Here is a 20,168-nt window from a genome sequence, read left to right on the forward strand (position 1 = left end):
TATGGAATCCACGGAGTAATTTTCAAACAATACTAAATATAGTACCTATATAAAAATAAAACATAATATAGTTAGGGACCGGTAAAAAGACCGGGCATTCCCATTATTATATTTGATCAGACCTATAGCCAAACATTTTGTATAAACTATTTCTTGTCCTGCTTAGAAAATAAAATAATGCAGTAATAAAATAAAAATTTACTTACACAAGTTGAGAATGATCAATTTACTCTCAAAATGGAAAGTTACGTAAAACATCCCTTCAGGGGTAAAGAGGCGTATCTTTCTTAAAGAGAGAAATGTTGCAAACATAATCACATGCTGAAGATTTACACTTTATATATTTTTTATTGTGCTTTCATTACTTAAAATTTTTTAAGATTCCAAACGATGGATGCACTCGAAATCAGTCTTTTGAAACATCCAATACTGAATCCTATAAATCTACACGTGAATGGGTTTTGTCCAAAGATTCTGAAGTGGCTTTTCGTGATTGATCTCTGTAAGGAAAGATAATTTATGAGGAGAAGGGAATGCCAACAATTAGACGTTGCCTCTTTTGAAGTTAGTATTTTTCTTCAAAGGCAACACAAAACTTTACACTTCTTATACAGCTGTTACCTTGTTAACAAAGTGATTTCAATCCAGCGTACGATTGTATGAAACACGAATGTAGAACAAAGATTCATCACGAGATGTCATTCGCATAACGCATTTCGATGTGAGTTTTGGCGGATCCATCCGAAAGCTGAGGTCTGTTGAATCGGCTGTTCGTCCTAACCTTCACGGACAGATGTACGAGAACAGAAGTTGTTATCAAAGAGTTTAAGCGTTTGGTCTCTCGGTATCTGGTCAAGAGTTATAGCTTATCCGCACTCTTCCACACTGCTCTATTCTGCAATCATATTTATGAATTGCACTTGCATGGTGTTTATGTGTTATAAACACAGTTAGCTGTTAGTTTGTACATCAGCCAGACTGCGATCAAGTTGCGATAGTATTTTTCGTTGCACGATGAACATAGTCATAGTAAGAAAATCAAGTGTTATGTAAGTTTCTCTTAGAATGTGGTGCTTAACTCAATTTGAAATCCCAATTTCAATATTTAATCAGTTCCTAAACCCTGAAGCAAATTTATATTCGTATTTTTAAAGCTCCTAGAACTTTGTGATCCGACTCATCATTTCCTGTTTTTTTAACACTCGATATCTGTAGCTCTCTGTCCCAATTCTCGTTTCCTGTTTTCAATAATTTCCAATGATTAGACAGTCTGAGTCTGGGCTTGTTCCCAAACGTTACAAGCTGAAGCTCCACATTTACATCACTAGAACAGCTGAACAATTTATGATCTGTTAGTGATACCTAGACTACCTAAACCTAAGCAGGTAATTCAAACATTTTATCGCAAGAATGTACCTATTCAAATGGTATTTTTGAGGGTTTACTTTAGTATATTGATGTTAAATAATTTCATTGGAAACCATTTCAATAGATTTTGTAGTTTGAGGTAAGCTCATAAAAGTTTTTAAAAAAGGTCCAGTTGTAAGTAAGACTGAATTATTAAGACCACCTTCATTGTTTTTTGGCCACCTTTGTGGTTATTATCATAGCAAACTTAAAACAAACTTCAAAGTATATCGTTAACAAAAACCTTTAGTTATTCATTCTCTCCTTAATTTGCAAGTTTTAAGTAAAAATTCAATTCACGTTTAAGTATTAACTGGAGACTCATACTACTTTAATTAGTGTATCAGTTAGGTGTTAATACAGTGTGTACGGTCATTATTCACTGTGCCTTTGATGATTAGGCTGTGGTAAATGCACATGGCCGTCACCTGGAGCACATAAATGAGAAACACATTGAGGTTGGAGCACATTAATATAGAACACGTTGATGTTAGAGCACATTAATCTCCACATTAATGAGGGTCCGGTCTCACTACGGACTGAATACACTAAATGCTCGGAGCCAGGGCGGAAACGGATATTAGAGCCAAGAGGATCACGTGATCACACGAACCAATCAGAGTGGCTGATAAATATGACGTCACCTACCTCTGATTAAACTATCTGTTTACACTCTTAGAGGCGAGCTTCTGTGTTTGTGTGGCTGCTAGCATAATATAAAGGTCCACAGAAGCTTATACATACTGGAAATCACAATTTGGCGATAAATCACTTTTTGTATGGTCAAACTTCAAATGGGACAAAAACTACGATTCCTACCTTTTCGTTATTGTTTTTATTAATTCTTGTTTATAACCTAATTACATGATTTGGGACGTGTCCAGAATTTTGATACAATGTAAATAAGTATAATTTTATAACCCAACGTAGCAAATATATGCAAAACACTCAAAAGTTTTAAAACTGTTTGTGAACTTAATCAACTATGTCTCTAGAATAATCGGGTTTCTTCTAAAATATTTTTTTAGGTTCTCAACGATAGACTTAAACTAAGTCAGTAAGGTTGTGTATTATTACGCCAATCACATATACACACTCTGACGCAAAACGTAATTCCACCCAATTCCAGGAAACTATCGACGTTAAAATGTAAATCGTGGACGACCTACTGACTGTAGTCATAAATAAAAACATATTAAAAAAACCTTCAACACCATGTACTTTGTAAAACTATAACTTACCTTTTGGAAATATTTGCTTAATCCATATTTGCTAAGTGACCTATTACAAAAAATAATTAAACCTTTTCCCTACACAATCCTCCAGGTTTAAGTACATGAACAAATATTAAACACTTAAAACACAGAAAGCGAACAAATAGCTGAAGCGTGTAAAGAGAAATAGAAAAGTGTGCGAAGCAAGAGAAAAGAGAGACATACCTTATGTCCGGCTACAAGACTTTCCCTAGGGAAGAAGAGGAAAGTTAGAGACAAGAAATAGAAAGAACAGATGGGAAAAGAGAGAAAGATACATAGCAAAGGCATAGAATATAGCTAGTCTAAAGCATAGTGAATCAAGATTAAACCTGTATTTAGATCTAAACATAAGGTTGCTACAGATCTACCAGAATGTCGCCACGAATTCCTTAAACTAAGAGGACACAGCAATATTTTCTTTTGTACAATCTTACATATAAATGGCATCTGATCCTTAGACTTAAACATTTGAATCTGGTAAAAAAATAAGAGTCACATAATTTTTTCCAAGCTTATATGAGCGTGTAAGAGAGTAGTTGAAACCTTGCAGTTACATTGAAATAATTTGTATAACACAGGTGAAGCTTTATACCGCATTAAGCCATAATCTTTCAGATGAGATAGGAGCTCCTGGTTCGAACCACTCTTGCTTATTTACAGTTTTAAATAATTACATACACTTGGTTATTTTGGCTATTTCCTCCAGATTTATTCATCTGGTTTCTAGTAAACCAAACAAACTTGACTCTACACGTTTTCTATCCATTTACAAAAGTAATACTATTGTGGGTTTTTTTGTACAGAAATCTACCTAGTGACATTCATTTTATGTTTTATTTTATGGCCATAATCCACTGTTAATAAAACAAACTGGATTTCTTGATTGTTATCATTTACTAAAGGATTTGATTACGTTAACAATGATTACTGGGATAAATTTCGTCGATCTACAATATTTTTGTCCTAGGATGCTAAGCACGAGCCAGGTATTGTTTTTTACATTGCTTCAGGTTTGACCTAAGGGTTGCGGCACTTAGATAAAATCCATTGGTGATTTAGCAGTATTTGAACCCGGGACCTCAGGGACTGAAGACCCGCGTTCTAACCACTAGACCAGCTCGCTTCCTATTTTCAATACATTGATAATAAATGAAATATTAGTTATCTAAAGATAAAAATAATATTTTGATGCCAGGAGAGCGTTTTTGTCAACGAAGGACTTCTATTTTTTATGCACAATGAACTCATAGATTAATAATCTATGATACAAAGAAATACTGTAGTTTACAGTAACGGAAATTACCTGATGTGTAAAGTAAAATATAAATTTCACTTCTAATCCTACATAAGGACTAAAATACACTACTGCCTAAAGAAAAATTAATAAGGTAAAAAAAATTCAATTATACACAACACAAAAATCATTCAATTCCACAAGTAGCATTTCAATAAGTAGGAATGAGTATTTCCATAATGCGAAACAGTTACAAAAGTCGCATTATAACCTACGGTTGTACGGTACATTAAGTTGAGCATAAAAACCTGAAACTGATGTTGTGAACTCAATTCTTAAACAATACTTTCTCATCTGCTTTTCATTCGCAAAACAGGAAATTACCAGATCCTGTCCATTCTTCGGCACCTATTAACTTTAGCGCTGCAAGGTCCATTACCCAATTACTCTAATATTTTTCTTCCATGATTAATTTTCAGGGAATTTAACAGACTTAATTCTTTCCCCACAATAATCACTATTTATATTATTCGTTCTCCATAATACTAGTTGCAAAAAAATATATTTCTATTAATATTTGCATTAATTGTATCTATTAATTCTCTTCTTTTGCCTATGCTTAAGAATATTAGCTATAACAACAAATTATTAATGCAAAATTTAAACAAGTAGGCCTAATATACGATGTTGGGTGCCTCACTAAGAACACATCAGGATTTTTACATAGTAAAAGAGTTAGCCCTGATTAGCAAGCTTATAGTTACGTAAATATTATTTGAAAAATGTATAAAAATAATCTTATTAAGTTACTGTGATTATTAATTTTGAGCTAGCAGCAAACCCTGTCACTACGTTGAAAAAAATATGAAATATGCCATCAGTTTGGATTTTATCGGTAACGCAACCTACTTTATATTGGGATAAGCAATTTTGTATGATAAGATTAAGGGTAAAGTTATGGTCAGCTGAATCTTCATGAAGAAAACTCTATGTGAACGATAAGAGCCTGCAGTAAATTCCATAAGGACGAGATGGCTTTTTGATAGAATAATGGGAGAAAGTATGTGTAAGATTGCTGATACCGTTTATTTCTTACAACATGAACCGGTAGATCATTTTATATCATACCGTAGTTTAGTTGAACTAACATTCCGTATATTTTTGAATACCTTCCCATTTTTTATGTGCGTAATTAATTTCATATATTGGCAATAAATATATTATTTCGTCTAATTTATAGGAGGAATGTTCCCGTATATCCACTCTATTCAGACATTTCAATATCTGGTCTCTAAAACGTTAGCAAAATGCAAAAAAGATCAATCTTCGTAAGTTCTCTCAGGTTAATTAATCTTTAACAAGAAAATTAATTTATCAAGAAAGAAGGAGAGGAGGGACGATCCGAGCGTCAAAATTAATTAAGTTAACATTTTTGACTCGTTAACGGATAACAATATTGTTTACCCTAAGTAGCCCGTTGGAAATAACATGATCATCTTTATGTATACACACAACTTAACTGACATGTTTTGATATCAAACAAAACGTTTAAAAACGTATATTAATCAGTAGTGAGGGAAATGGCAATGTCTCCCAAAATAACAAGTAGTAGGTCATATTTAATAAATTTGGAATGTTAACTAAAACATAAATATATCTAAAATATAAGAAATTGTTTGGTTTTTTGGCCAAAATCAGAAAGGTTGAATTTTTTTTTTATTTTACCGCAATTAGTGCACTCACTACTCACGCTTGTTTTAATTTCTACGCCATAGACTTTCTCTGTAAGGCCCCGGCCACACGAGGCGAATTTAAGCCGCGCGGCTTATCTTCGCGCGAAGTTAAGCCGCGCAAAGTGCCTGGCCACACGAGGCGGATGAACCGCTTCCTGTTGGGTTTTCCCAGTATCAGTACTCTATTGAAACATAGTTCAGTTCACTCTTTTTAGTCATGGGCGAAACACTTATGTTAGTTTGTGCGTTAAAAGCGTGTGGTGATCTGGAACGTTAACATAAATCATTGGGTCCATCCCTTCATAACGGAAAAACAATTTTTTTGTGTTCCAAACCTTTTACGAGCACATGCGAAACCATAGTTCGGAGTTCATATGTATCAAACATTGTTTGAACACCACACAACCAGTAAAAAATACACAAAACAAACTCAAAAACCAGTGGAAATGTCCGAAGAATATCTCCAATAAGCGCGGCTGCCGCGCGGTCGAACCGTATCGTGTGGCCGGGGCCTAAGAAAAACATCCATATTAATTGGCAATAATCATTTTTAACGAGCTATCAAAAAGCTTGAGCAAAATATCTTAATTATTATATCTTAAAACTTTTCCTGATACAGGCTACATATTTTGTATTACTTCGTGTAGTTTTAAGCTTAGTTCTAAAGAATTGTTGGAAAGGCAGATTATCTTGCGTTTGTTACTTTTTTCTAAAGTTAATTAATCTCATCATAAATTTACTTCGACTATTTGTGTTCATTGTACTTACAAAGAAGTAATTAATTTATATAGTTTGAATAAATTTATGGAATATCCACTAATAAGTTAAATTAAAGGTGATAATTCACCTTCGGAGAACACTTAATCATTTTCTACATTTCATCTTCAATTCATGATGATTTAATGTGTTGTTGCTTTAATTAATTTCAAGCACATTATACAACAAGATGGAAATAATTTCCTGTCTGTCAAAAAGGTGTTAATAAGAAGATAATGAGGAAGGCAGGGGCAGGAAATTGTCCTTACTTAATCCATGTCCTGCAACGGGGAAAACAAAGGAACCGATAGCACTGATGAGTAGGGGCCACAAATAACTTAAATTTGAAGATTTTCGCAGATTTATAACCAGAAATATTACGTAAAAGAGTGATAAAATCTCCCTCCACATGCGTGTGTGACCTTATTATTTTGTTTCTAAATTAATTATTTTTGTTTAAAATTTATGTAGCACCGACATCTAGCTTGCTAGCCTTTGCATTTATATTGTTGAATATGAAGATATTCGAACTAGTGAGCCAATTTATACATCTCATAGACAATTCTGTTTGTATCCTATGCTGTATAGTACGCATAGTGATAATATAGACGCATGCGGAAAAGCCTCCCTATCCAGCACTGCACGTCAATCGGGAAAATTAGTCGAAATGCAAATTGAAATTTATAGCAAAATATGATGAATCTTGCAATGCTATGCTTTGTAATGTTATTTCTATGAATATTTATCTCAATAAAGACGTTTCCACGATCACACGATGGAAAAATAAAATCCCAGAACATGATTTTAAAAGTGGTTAATACTGACTTCGTATATTCCAACGCGAAACTTTCATTTTTAATAAAGAATTACGCAAAATCTGATACATAACAGTAGTGTGAAAATGTCTTGCCAAAATCATCAAACGCATCGTAACGAAATATCCATTACGCAAATAAAAAATACATGTAGAACGTAATGCTAATTCCCTTGTTTTAATTAACATAGATAAAAAGTACCACAGAGCCAAACATTGGTGGTCTATTGTCTGTGGAAGTAATAACTAATTTTACAAAATATCCTAACGTGAAGAGGGAAAAGGCGATTTAAATTGTAAATCTGATTACATGATTTTACTACCTAAAATGGTGTTTACAACTACCACCTTAAAAAATAAAAAGTATGTAGGAACACGGAAATAATCTCTGCTGCGTGTAGAGTGACATGCCGGTTTTATCTTGATCTCTCTCTCACTCTTCAATTAATTATTGTATGTTCTCTCCCTATGTCACACATTGTTAATTATACAATAATCTGACTCATAAAAGATGCATGACGCCATCGCTGACGTCATAACCAACATCCTACGTTTGACAATATTGGCGTGAGCAAGTTGATAGCTATGCGTAAACGCAGTGGTTCTGAATCCACTTTGAACCGTAGGCCTCAAATAGCTATTTCTTGATCATTACAAAAATAGTTAATGCTTCGGTACAAATAGCTAAGTCCGTAAAGCATGTTACAAGACTGTCTGTGAATGACACCTATAAATATTAATTTGCACAAACGTTTGGACTAACATTTGACGGATTTACGAAGAACAAATTTACAACTGAAGCGCTAGAATCAGGAAACAAAAAGACTGAATCAATAAACCACATTCACAACATTGGTGTAAAATGTAAAAATATATGAATGATTCACAAAGTGAAAGAATACGACCAATATGGCCAGTACCAACCAAAGTAGAAGGCATTTCGTAACTGTGTACGGAGTTTTAAAACATTGCCCACTTTTGGGTAAATTTTCAAGGCACTCAACCATACACGAGTGGCATAAGTCGGCTTCTAGTCGCGAGCAATAACCATATCATAGTGCATCACACTTAACTTCTGCTAAACTGCTTTTCTCAACTTCAGCATCACTTCATCTTTGAATTGCCATGTGGTGAGCAAAGGCATTATATAATCAAGCCTAGCTCTAAGGGATCTCTGGGCATCACTTGATGATATGCGCTCAAGTGATAAGCCCGGTCACTTGGTATCTACGATTATCCTTGTCCGGGTGTCACAGTCCATGCCACTCAGCTGACTATCCTCAGCTGTAATATATTGTTTAGCTAATAATTATATCAACTTAAACGGGGGAAATGTTAATTTCTAATCCATCTCTAAGTGAAGCTGGATCGACTTCACTATTTTGTTCCCGGTCATCGGTAAGTTGGATAAACTTTTTTGGATGGTCTCTCAGTTAAAGCGTATTTTTATTTTGGTAAAAAGGCACAACCTTAATTAAAACACTTGCTCGTAGATGGGTTGATATAACCCTGGATGCCATGTTTTGACATTAATCTTTTCAAAATATATATTTTGACATTTGCCATTAATTTACTTGGTAATCTAACGTGTTCTACGGAAATTCCATACGTTAAGAGAGAGAGAGAAATACAATTTTCCTTACTCCGAGAAACTGGTTGAGCTGTCGCGTCGTAGGATTGACTAGAAAGTCAATGGACATGTCCATGAAAAAATTTCCAACATTCCCATCGGTCCCTTAACCTTAGGCCTATATATAATACGTAAAGGCGATTTCTATGAAACACTACTCAACCGTTAATAATGGAAAGATTTTTACAAATGATGTGTTAAAAAAATGAAGTATTTTATGTAGACTTCACCAATTCATGTAATAAAAGTCCTCGGGCTTTGCCCCACTGGTCATCAAAATCGCAATGAAGAAAAGATTTCTTATGAAGAAAAGATTTTGTTTACAGTTTCGGTAATTGGAGTATCGAATGGCGACCATACAAAGTAGGTATTTCAAGCCAAGTACGAATGGAGATGAGTGTAGGATGAGTGGCGCTGATTACATTATTTTTGAGTTGACTCTTTTAAGTCATCGGAAATTATAACTGTTATTCATTTTGAAAAACGCCTGTAATACTTTGTGATTGCTCGAATTCGAGCAACAGGTGCACGAATAATTCCTATTTTTTGTCGTGAATATGGAGACGTTTAGGGCAGTAGTGAAAATTATTGCCTATTGAACAGTTCTTCGGGTTTTAATTAATTGCTACAAAATAAATACATTATCCTACGCAGGAGTAGTAATCATTAACGATTTTTCAAAATTGACCTCTCTATTATCAAACCCCACCCAATTGCTTAACATTATTTATAAAAACGTATAAAAGATCACTGCTGTGTTGACAAGTTCTCAAAGACTATCTTGCAGCTTTAGGAGCTTAAGTATTAAAGAAGGGAGAGGACACGGTTTACAGACTGTGTCTGATATTCGATTTGCCGCATCACTGGCCAAGTCTTCAGTAAACATAAGACAGCGCGCCACGTCGTCTCGGACAACACATTAGTTTGGTCTTGTACTCCATCATTAAATTCTTACTTGAATTACCCCTGCCGCTTTTCTACTCTTAACTTTCTACGTGCAAAATAAATCAGTTTTATTTATGTTTGTTTTGCGGGACGCGCTCACTGGCGTGCCAGGTAAGGGGGAGCAGTTTACGCCCGTCGCATCTTACCTGCATATCAGCCAGTGCACAATCAATACATTTTTAAATGTTGACGATAGCTTCGTAGAGGGATTTAGGGACGGCTTACCTTGCTTGAAAGTGTTACTGTATTTAAAACTGAACTTACAGCTTAACACGTTCTTTTGTTGATCGAGGATCAAAACACCAGTAGTGGTTGATGAAATTTGACACAAAGTCTTTAGTACCGAAGTCTGACACCTAAATCAGCACCACCATATAAGCAATTAGAAATAATCAGTAATTTAAATAATTAATCATCAATACGGTTTAGGCAAAATTTATTTGCCAGTTCAGTCAATCACTTTCTTATTGATTTTGTTTAAATGATTTTTTTAAACGTTTTTTTTTACGGGTCCTTAGTACACTATGACAATAACTAAACCTTGCGCACATTACGTATTATTCATTCATCAACATCATGGCGAATCAAATGTTCGGCTGCAAAAATTACTCTGTTTGGTTGATTACTGAGATTAGAAAAATGTCAGATACATCTAATGGCTGTGCCAAGGTTACCATAGGTTCTGGTGCAAACCGCTGGGACCGGTTCCAGCGGTGTGCGCCATAACCTATGGTAACCACAGCACGACTGACAGTCTAATGGTATGGCTCAGATGTTCAGCAATGTTAAATTAACAATATGTTTTGGAAAGTTTCAAATAGATCAAGGAAATTCCTAAACCACCAATACAATGGAATACTGGAATTATTAACATAAATTTTCTACGTTACCTTAAAGTACATGACAATTCTATTAGGTTTTCGTGTAATTATACTTCATATTGAACTACGAGATCATCGTTCCACAGCAGAAAGATTATAATCCGCGCCTTGCAGAGCTCGTAGGCAACTTGGGTACAGCATTGGTGTTGCCGTGTTACTCATACGGGCGCCGTATGCTCTCAAGAGATCGTACAATTTACCATCGGTGTCTAAAAATTGACTTTGTATATTGCAACTAAACTTCAAATTCTATTGTGAAATGTGTAGCCTGCTGTGATGTGTTTCTTGGAAGGCTACACATTTAATTGTCTTGACGTCGACAAAATTTTTGTTTAAATTCTTTGTGTATAGTATATTTGAGAGATTTTGGTTTTACCATTCGGTTATGACACCACAGGACAAGATAGTTAACATATGCGTTTTTTTTAGCTTTGAGAATCAAACCATCAAACTCTACAAAGTTGGACATAGACATGTTTTTTTTTATACCGATAAAAGAATTATATTATGAACATCGTCTAGTCATACAAGGTAGACGATTACAAATGTAAATTTAATCTCCTATTCTTTACCTCTCTAAATTCGCGAACTGCGATCGCAGTGAGACCTCATAAAGAATTCTGTTTGAAAGTATTTGTTACTGTTTTCCTCGCCTAAGCTAACCTTTGCTCTACGTTTTGGTCGATAAACCTTTTGTTCTTTGAACCCTTTTCTACACCTCTGGCAACAGTCTGAAATAATTAATATTCTCAGCCCTGAGAGAGTTTTAAAACTACGCTATCAGCGAAGAGAAGGGTTTTATCCACTTGGTTTAACATGGTAAGCATGATCAAATAGGTCAAATTGAGGTTGCCTCGGGTTTTAACGTTAATAAGTTTTCTCAATGTAAATCTGTGTAATGTAGGAAGTTCCACAGATAGAAGACGTATTGCAGCATCATTGTATATTTAAATACATTGACATTTTACAATTTTAATTAGCATTTTTATTTTGACTAATTATATTATTGCTAATGTGTTGTAAAATTAGTATGTTATTTATTACGTAATAAGACTTGTTTAATCATTTTACAAATACCGAAAGAAGGAAGGTTGAATTAAACATCAAAGGTTATGCAAACATGTTTACATCTATATATATATAATACGCTAAGCCGATTTTTGTAAACAGAACTCCTCCCTCATTTTTGGACCGATTTTGATGATTAAAATGCCAAAAAAATTGCCCTGATCTGTAGTTTTGCAAAGTGTTTTTCGTTTTTTGATATCTTTATTAGTTTGGGCAGGATCTTCCATCAAAGTTGGTTTTTCTCCCATAAGATTAACATGGGGGAATGTAAATATTTAATTGGAAACTTTGTCTCCACTAATTTGAGGCAACGGCTGGGCGTAGAAACTTGGCAGAGGTGTCCAAAGAAAGGTCTTGGTCTGTAGATGAGTTATCGAAAGAAAAACGAAGTAAATTAGCTTAGGGCTCTGCCCCAGAAGCCTTTAAAGATCCTTTCACAGATTTGTTTACATTTTGGCCATGTGGACAATATTTTTTAATGAAACAGCTGTTAATTAAAAATTGTATTTTAAACAACACACATTTATTGGGAGTTACTGAATTGTCCAAAAGAGGTATTTGCAATGTTATTTCCTGATTTTAAAATTGATTTTCTTCTGTATCATGTCATGTTTTGCAATATAACGTTCCATTACGAAATCAGTGGGAACTCTTACAATTATTTTTTATTGAACTATCTTATATCTATTTTACGGGTTGGTGTCTGCCTTTTTCACTCCTTTTCCATATATTTAATCATATTATTCTAGACAGATCATCATAGGTTCATGAGATTATTGTGATACATGTTTTCAATCATTGGAAAAATCTTTGATTGTGTAATACAATACAAAATAATACAAGTGCAGAAGGGCACGGTGCCCATTTAAGCCGTGTCCATATTTTGTTAAATTAATAGTAGTTTACAGCAACTGGATAAAACATTTAACAATATTTATGTAGAAATATGTGCATGATTTTGAAAGTCATTAAGCTGAAAAACTGCAGTATACTGCTGACTTTTCAGAGAGGTTACTTCGATGTATTCATTCAGCTTGGTGAAGACATAATATAGATATGTATACCTAAAGAACTTGAACTCTTAGAGAGCCTTTGGTGTTATTAGACTAACGAAAAGGGTTATGCATGTATACTAGCGCTACTCAGCAACAAAACAATTTAATTTATCTCTAAAATATATATTCTTAAAGTGCACTGAGCAGCAGCCTAAAAAATCTATGTAACTTATCTATATGTAGTTACAAAATGCTCAAACTCGCATTGTGACATTTATAATTCGGCTTAAATTTCTCCAACAGAAAATTCATCTGCAGAATAATTGTATTGTACTCTTACCGTTTCTAATAACATCCAAACACAGAAACCTTGCCTAAAATGGTACCTATCTTGACAAATTATTTGCAGTGGCCGTCCATTAAGTTTATGCACTGTTTTACTGTTTTTCACTGTTTTTTATGTGTTTAACGTTGCAGTGGTCCATTAAGTTTATGGACCGTGGCCCACTGGGTTGGTAATATTATTCAAAATAACACAACATTTTGGCTGTAAATATGGCCCAATGAATAACGACAGAAAGGTCATATTCCTTTTAAACTAGATCACATCATCCTTTATAAGATACGATGATTAACAATGCATGTAAACGTCAATATTTACGTAACAGCCAATTTACGTTATTTTTTTGCTTTTTGGAAATGCCACATTGCTATGTCATTTGCATTATTTGTTGCCAATGAAGCCGCACGACCATATAAATGAGGAGGCCCCTATCAGTTCAAGAATAAAAGCCAACTTCACTTCAAGTATATTCCACTACACCTAAAATTCCGTATAGAGATTATATTGACAACTTTGTGTAATTGATAAGGCTGAGACAACTAACTGACATCCCCCATGTCAAGGAATTCCAGCTTTAACAGTAACCCCACGACCAATTTCTCAAAACTGTGCTAGAGGGTTATCCATTGGAACAGAAGTACGATATGAACTGACGCGACGTGACGAAGGAAAAGTCTAACTTACACTGTGACAGATATACCTCCCTTTGAAGTTAGATCGTGTCTTCCCAAAAACCTGTTTTTTTTTTTTTTTAATAAAATCATAGATTAATCGTTGTTATATGAATTGGCGTAAACCTTGAAAGTAACCGTCGATTTCGACGGGTTTCACCTAGTAATTATATAATGATCTTATGATTTAGATAGGTACTCAACAAAATCATTCTCAACTGCAGTACGTCGGACACTGTCAAGAATGTTTAGTTCTTCTACTGCGTGCCGCAATTGTTGACCTTTGAAGCACTGAAGGTAACGAGAAACGTATGCGAACGAAATTAAGATCAGAACAATAAGGATCATTAAAAATCATTAAATATGTTTGGAAATATTTTAAACCTACAGTTAAAAAACCACCGATCTTTCATCCGACACGTGGCACTTTAATTAAACCTTCACTATCAATACATTATCATTATCAATAGGTTTAACCACATATTAGAAGTAAATTAATCTATCTGCTTCGTTGTCTTTACCACTTGCAATTGGACTGATATTTTGTTTTTGGTCAACTTAAGTTTTTGTGGCGTATGGACTTATACATTGTTGTTTTGTAGATAATGGTCCCTACATGGCTTCTAATCACAAAGGCACGCATTTATAGGTAAGCAGCTGTTGATTGCAGGAACCTGAACCCGAGTCTCTAGCACAGGAGTTCCGCGCTCTATCCTCTGGACCAGTCATGCACAATATCTTTAAACATTCAATCGAGCTACACAATTTGCACAATATTACCCTTATCACACACATAAGGTAAAGTAAATTTGCTTTCCATAAAAAGCGCACTTTAAATCGCGATCAAAAACAAATTCTACTTTTGCAAGAAAGGAGAGAGCCTATTAAGCATTCCCTCAGGGCCGGGTATTAATTATTGGCGCCAAAGGTGTACGAACAAACGTTTTTATCAGCTTGAAACAAAGCAAAGGTGAACTTACGAGGGTGAAACAGCGACTCTTTCAAACAGAATTCGTTAAAGCGCGCTCCAGCATGTTTGTTTCCTTCATAATTTGAATGGCTAATGGAGTGAACGAGAAGCGCTATATAATATTCCGCTGCTAATGCAGTAAAGCCTCCTTATATAATTATTCACAAGGCTGTAGCACCATTAGTGTCAATATTTTAATGAAGCCCTCCCATCGCTCGTTCTCAGTTCTCGTCAGGTTAGGGACGCAATGTAGAATTTAAATACAAACTGTTTACTAGAATTTCAGTATTAGCGAATTTCCCAATAGGGAAGTAGGTATTACCGTAGTTGGCATGGTAAGATCTAGGCCCGGGACCGATTTACTTTTTCATTTTGATGTCCCCCGGAGGCCAAAAACATCATTCGTTCAAATTGTTACACAGGGTGATTGATATAAGTGTGCGAGCTATTTTATTCGAAAGTTATAAGATATATATGACAAAATATTAAATTGTAAATGCCTTGGATTTTTTATTTTAAAAACTTTGGTAAAGTTAAAAAAATAATTTGTTCCGCTATTTTTCTAATGTGGCCACCATTTTAGATTTTTCTTATGGAAGACCCTATATTTTTCTCATATTTTTTCTCAGCATTATTTCTCTAAAGCTACTCGTTTAGGAGTTACGGCGTGTTAAAACTAAGGAAAAATGACTTGCTGTGTACATTCTGCATCATGTAGCTACTAAACAAGTACGTTTAGAGCGAAAATGCAAAGAGGGAAAAGGTCTTAAAATTGCATCTAGATTCTAAAAACATAACATATACACGGGTTTCATATTTTCAAATTTCCCTGCCATTTTTGAAACAATGGAATCAAAATGTTTATGAGTGTTATTGTCTTTTATAGATTTATATATGTGTCCGTGAACACAATAACTTTAGTAATTTTTGTCCGATTTTGATGACATTTGGTTTAAAGCCCTGCACACACCAGAGCGATACTCCATGCGATACTGGAGCGGGCGCGATACTTTTTCTTGGAAATTCTCTTGCGATACCAGTGGTCCGTGCGATACCATAGAGCCTTATGGAGCCGCACACACCAGAGCGAACCGCGATACGCGATACCGAGGCGAATGCGATACCGTAGCGATAGTATCGCGGTAACGCTGCATGCACTGTTTGCAGCGCTGTATCGCGGCGATACCAATGTGGCCAAACGATGAACTACTCAGTTTTGTCTTTTCTCTGTACGTGTAAAAACAACAACATTTCGTGTATCACCGAACATTTACTTGAAGTTGTTTATACATACCCGATGCACTATGATTTATATCACGTTTTAGCAACTAGAAATTTAAAATAGGGTTCGTCTTCATTATTTGTTATTAAACTACGTTTTTCTAAAGAATTTACAATAGAATTCCCAAACATTCAGACATCTTGGATTTATTAATTATTTTAACACTCAAACATTTGATTTGAATTATCAATAGTTTTTCCAGTGCCGCTGTCAATCCAATGTTGGGTGATTGAAAATTAAGAAGTTAAACGGGGCAAAGCCCGCGGGTTACAGCTAGTTACTATTTAATAGTTCATACAATATTGTATTAGCTATAGCACAGCATATTGTAGAGGTTTTGCTAGTCAGACTAGACGAACTAGAGAGATGGTAGGTAATGGTAATTGTAATGGAGGTGGGTGGAATGCTAATTGATCCGTCAACTCATTGAAAAATATATCTACATACCAGTCTTACCTTAAAGTGATTGGGGAGCGAGCAGGCGTAGTGGTTAGAGCGCGGGACTTCAGTCCCGGAGGTCCCGGGTTCGATCCCCGCCAAGTCAAAAAAAATCAAAATCAAAATCTGCTTTATTTCCAAAAATGTTTACAATATATACATGTACAAAATACGAACAATAGTCCCGCATAGGCCGTAAAAGACCTGTGCGCGGGACGAGCTCTATTACAAATTAGAAATATTCTTAAAAAATTAAAACTAAATTAATCAAAATACTATTTACAACTAAGCTATGAGACAGCTACAGGAACAGTTAATGCTAAATAAAAGGTAGTCGAGTGAATGGAGTTGCAGTTACTGATATATGTACGCTAAATATTGTTTGTTGTACTTGTGTATAATTATTGTTAGGTATTGTATACTGAACCGATAAGTGTCTCAGACTGATCGAGCCCAATCTCCGACAGCCAACTGCTTACCGAACGTTTATAAACTGGAAGAGATACCTGTAGATCTCTAATCTCTGATGGTATATTCCTATACAAAAAATTCGCAATATAAAAAAGCATTAGTAAGGTTTGCAGACTTGAAAACTCGGGGTACCTGCATACCTACATTTACAGCTCCTCTGGTGGAATAGTTATGTGTGATTGGCGTCACTATCAAATCTTGATTAGAGTAGGTATATGCAAGTAAAGTTTTGATAAAAAGTTGACGCACCGAAAGTAATTGAGTGTTTTTGAATAATACATTTGTAGGGAAACGCCTGTTGAATTGAAAAGCTATTTTAATAATTAGTTTTTGTATGACAAACAGAGGCTTTAAAATATTGCTACTAGCTCCTCCCCATACTATAATTCCATATTGAAGTACTGATTGGACAAATGCATAGTATAACATTTTTATTTCATTGATGTTAAGAATTTCGCGAACGTTTCTAAAAACATAAATTAATTTCCTAAGTTTTGTCTTTAAATATTCAATATGGGGTTCCCATCTTAACCTACTATCCAATATCACTCCCAAGTACTTGTAATGATCTACTCTCTCCAAATGTAAACAACCACAGGTAGAGACACCTGGATCTCCACAAACATGCATCACTAGTCTGAGGTTGGTGGGAGGCTTACTACTTTGTCTGAGGAAAATTGGCATATATTTTGTTTTTAAAACATTCATTGATAATACATTTTGGGAGAACCATTTTTGAATAAGGAACATATCTGTTTGCGCTACATTGAATGTTTGGTCCCAAGTATTACCTTTGAATATAACTGCAGTGTCGTCGGCAAATAAAAAGAGCTTTCCTGTGATTGGAAGTTTGTCTAAATTATTTATGTAAATTAAAAAAAGGGATGGTCCCAGCGTACTGCCCTGGACAACTCCATAGTCTATTTCACGTATATCGCTAAAATTGTTGTTAATAGAAACTAACTGGCTTCGTTTATTCAAATAACTACTAAACCATTTTAGGGCCAAACCACGAATTCCGATGCATTCCATTTTATTTAAAAGAATATTTCTATCAATGGAATCAAATGCCTTTGCAAGGTCAATGAACACAGTCAATGCTTTTTCATTTCCGTTAATACACTCCGAAATATATTTATTCATAGCGAAGAGAGCATCACTAGTATTTTTACTCTTCCTAAAACCATACTGGCATTCTGATAACAAATTATTATCTTCCAAATAACAGTGCAATTGTATTTTGACACATTTTTCTAAAATCTTAGACATAACATTCAACAGGGATATTGGGCGATAATTGTTTAACTCTTGCTTTGTGCCAGATTTATACAAAGGAACTACTTTCGCTATCTTAAAACGGTCAGGAAATTGTCCTGAGAGAATGCTTAGATTAACTAGGTGTTTGAGTGGAGGTATCAGTGCCGGAATATTATTTTGTAATAAAATCGCCGAAATTCCATCTATACCAGGAGCAGATCCACCACGCAAATCCCTAATGCACCACTCAAGTTGGCTGTCGGTGACCGGCTCTAGCCGGAACTCATGTCTGACTCTGAACGCTGAATCGTCAATCAGCGGAGGTCCAGCCAGTTGCGGTATGCGTTGGGCAAGATTCCTACCTACATTTGTAAAAAAGTTATTAAACGAGTTTGCTACTTTTTTTATACCGTCCTTATCGGATTTCTCATAAAAATGACTTAATGGAAATTTTTCACGAATTTTCTTTATACCACTTATTTCATTTACTATATTCCAAAATTCTTTTGGCCGTCCAGTTGATTCGAGAATTTTGTGCTTGTAATAGGAAATTTTTGCTGACTTGATTTCTCGGTTTAGCCAATTACGATAATTACGGTAGTTGACTTTTAAGTTTTCGTCGAAAGGGTGCGTTTTTACACGTTTACTTAATTTATCACGTTCACGTATCCCACGAATTAGATTGGTTGTGATCCAAGGCTTTAGTTTCTTATGCCTACTGGTTTTATATTTAGACTTCGTCGCTTGGCATTTAAGATGGTCAAAAGTACTAATAAATGCATCGCAGCAGAGATTAACATCATGCAGAGCCAGAACATGGTCCCATGGCTGACGCTCAATCAGCTCTTGTAGCAATTTCTGGTCTATGTAAGTGATTGTTTCGTTGTCATCTGTTTTTGTGTGTAGATTTTTAGAAGAACAGTATTCAAGTTTAGCAACAATAGCATAGTGGTCAGTAACATCTGTTTTAAGTATGCATGAACTTATTGCGGAATAATCAAAGTGATTTACAAATAAATGGTCAATACAGGTCTCAGATCGTTCAGTTACTCTTGTCGGTTTGTTTATGTAATCAGTAAAGCCAACACTGTAAAGTATGTTTAAGTAATAGTCTTTTTCAAAAACATTTTGACAACTATGTAAAATGTCAATATTGATGTCACCAACATAAAAGTAAGTAGTGTGTTTATTAACATTGCTATAGTAGTTGTTTAGATCAGTTACGAATGAATGATAGTTCATAGATGGACTACGGTATATGGCTACTACATTAAAGTGTCTGTTATCAGTGTAAAAGTCTAATTGTAATCCCGTCGCCTCACCCATTGATATATGTTGTGATGTTACTCCAAGTTCAGTTTTACAATACACAATTACACCGTCGTTTCTGTTCCAATGTATTTCAGTTGAGTACAAATCATATCCCTCCAAATCTGTCAAATTGTTTCCACATTCCAACCACGCTTCAGTAAGTACAATAAAGTCAAATTTTACTTTCAAGTCTTCAAGAAGAATTAATACATTATCTATATTTTTATTATAACTGCGAATATTGAAATGAATAACTTTTAAAAACCCCTCAGAGGGTTCTAAGGTAAATAAATCCGAAAATTGTCTATAATTATCAAACTCCATACAATCATTGTTCCTGTAGCTGTCAATACCAAGTATGTCATCGTCTCCGTCCATGTTAGCTGTCTGACACGCGCCAAGCCGTTATACATTACTACACACAAGGGATTAAAATAAAGCTAGAAATAAACATTGATAGCAAAATATTAAAAACAAAACAAAAGAAATCTAACAGAAAGTCTACTCTACTCTATTTTATTTTAACATTCTATGGTTTAGATAAAACTTATCGGTCACATCAGTTTTGAAATATTTCGGATACGGAATCAGGTTATTTGAGATATGCACAATCGCGGACGATTGCGATATCTAAATATTCTACAAATATAGAATGCTATGGAAAAAATGGGAAAAATGCACAACATCCAAAAATGTAGGGAACTTA

At 34.8% G+C, this 20,168-nt stretch overlaps 1 protein-coding gene across 1 annotated transcript in view; it reads right to left on the reverse strand.

Moving 5' to 3' along the window:
* The window catches only part of LOC128995177 (polypyrimidine tract-binding protein 2-like), a 533,132-nt gene that overhangs the window by 495,913 nt on the left and 17,051 nt on the right, over positions 1 to 20,168 (reverse strand). The window contains exon 2 of the mRNA XM_054420103.1: positions 2,847 to 2,871. Coding sequence (XP_054276078.1) covers positions 2,847 to 2,871 — 25 coding nt within the window. The remainder of the gene's footprint in view (positions 1 to 2,846; positions 2,872 to 20,168) is intronic.

This window comes from Macrosteles quadrilineatus, unplaced genomic scaffold (genome assembly GCF_028750875.1).
Source record: "Macrosteles quadrilineatus isolate MER2022 unplaced genomic scaffold, UCM_ALF_1.0 Scaffold_5__1_contigs__length_97177068, whole genome shotgun sequence".
In the NCBI taxonomy this organism is placed as follows: Eukaryota; Metazoa; Arthropoda; class Insecta; order Hemiptera; family Cicadellidae; genus Macrosteles; species Macrosteles quadrilineatus.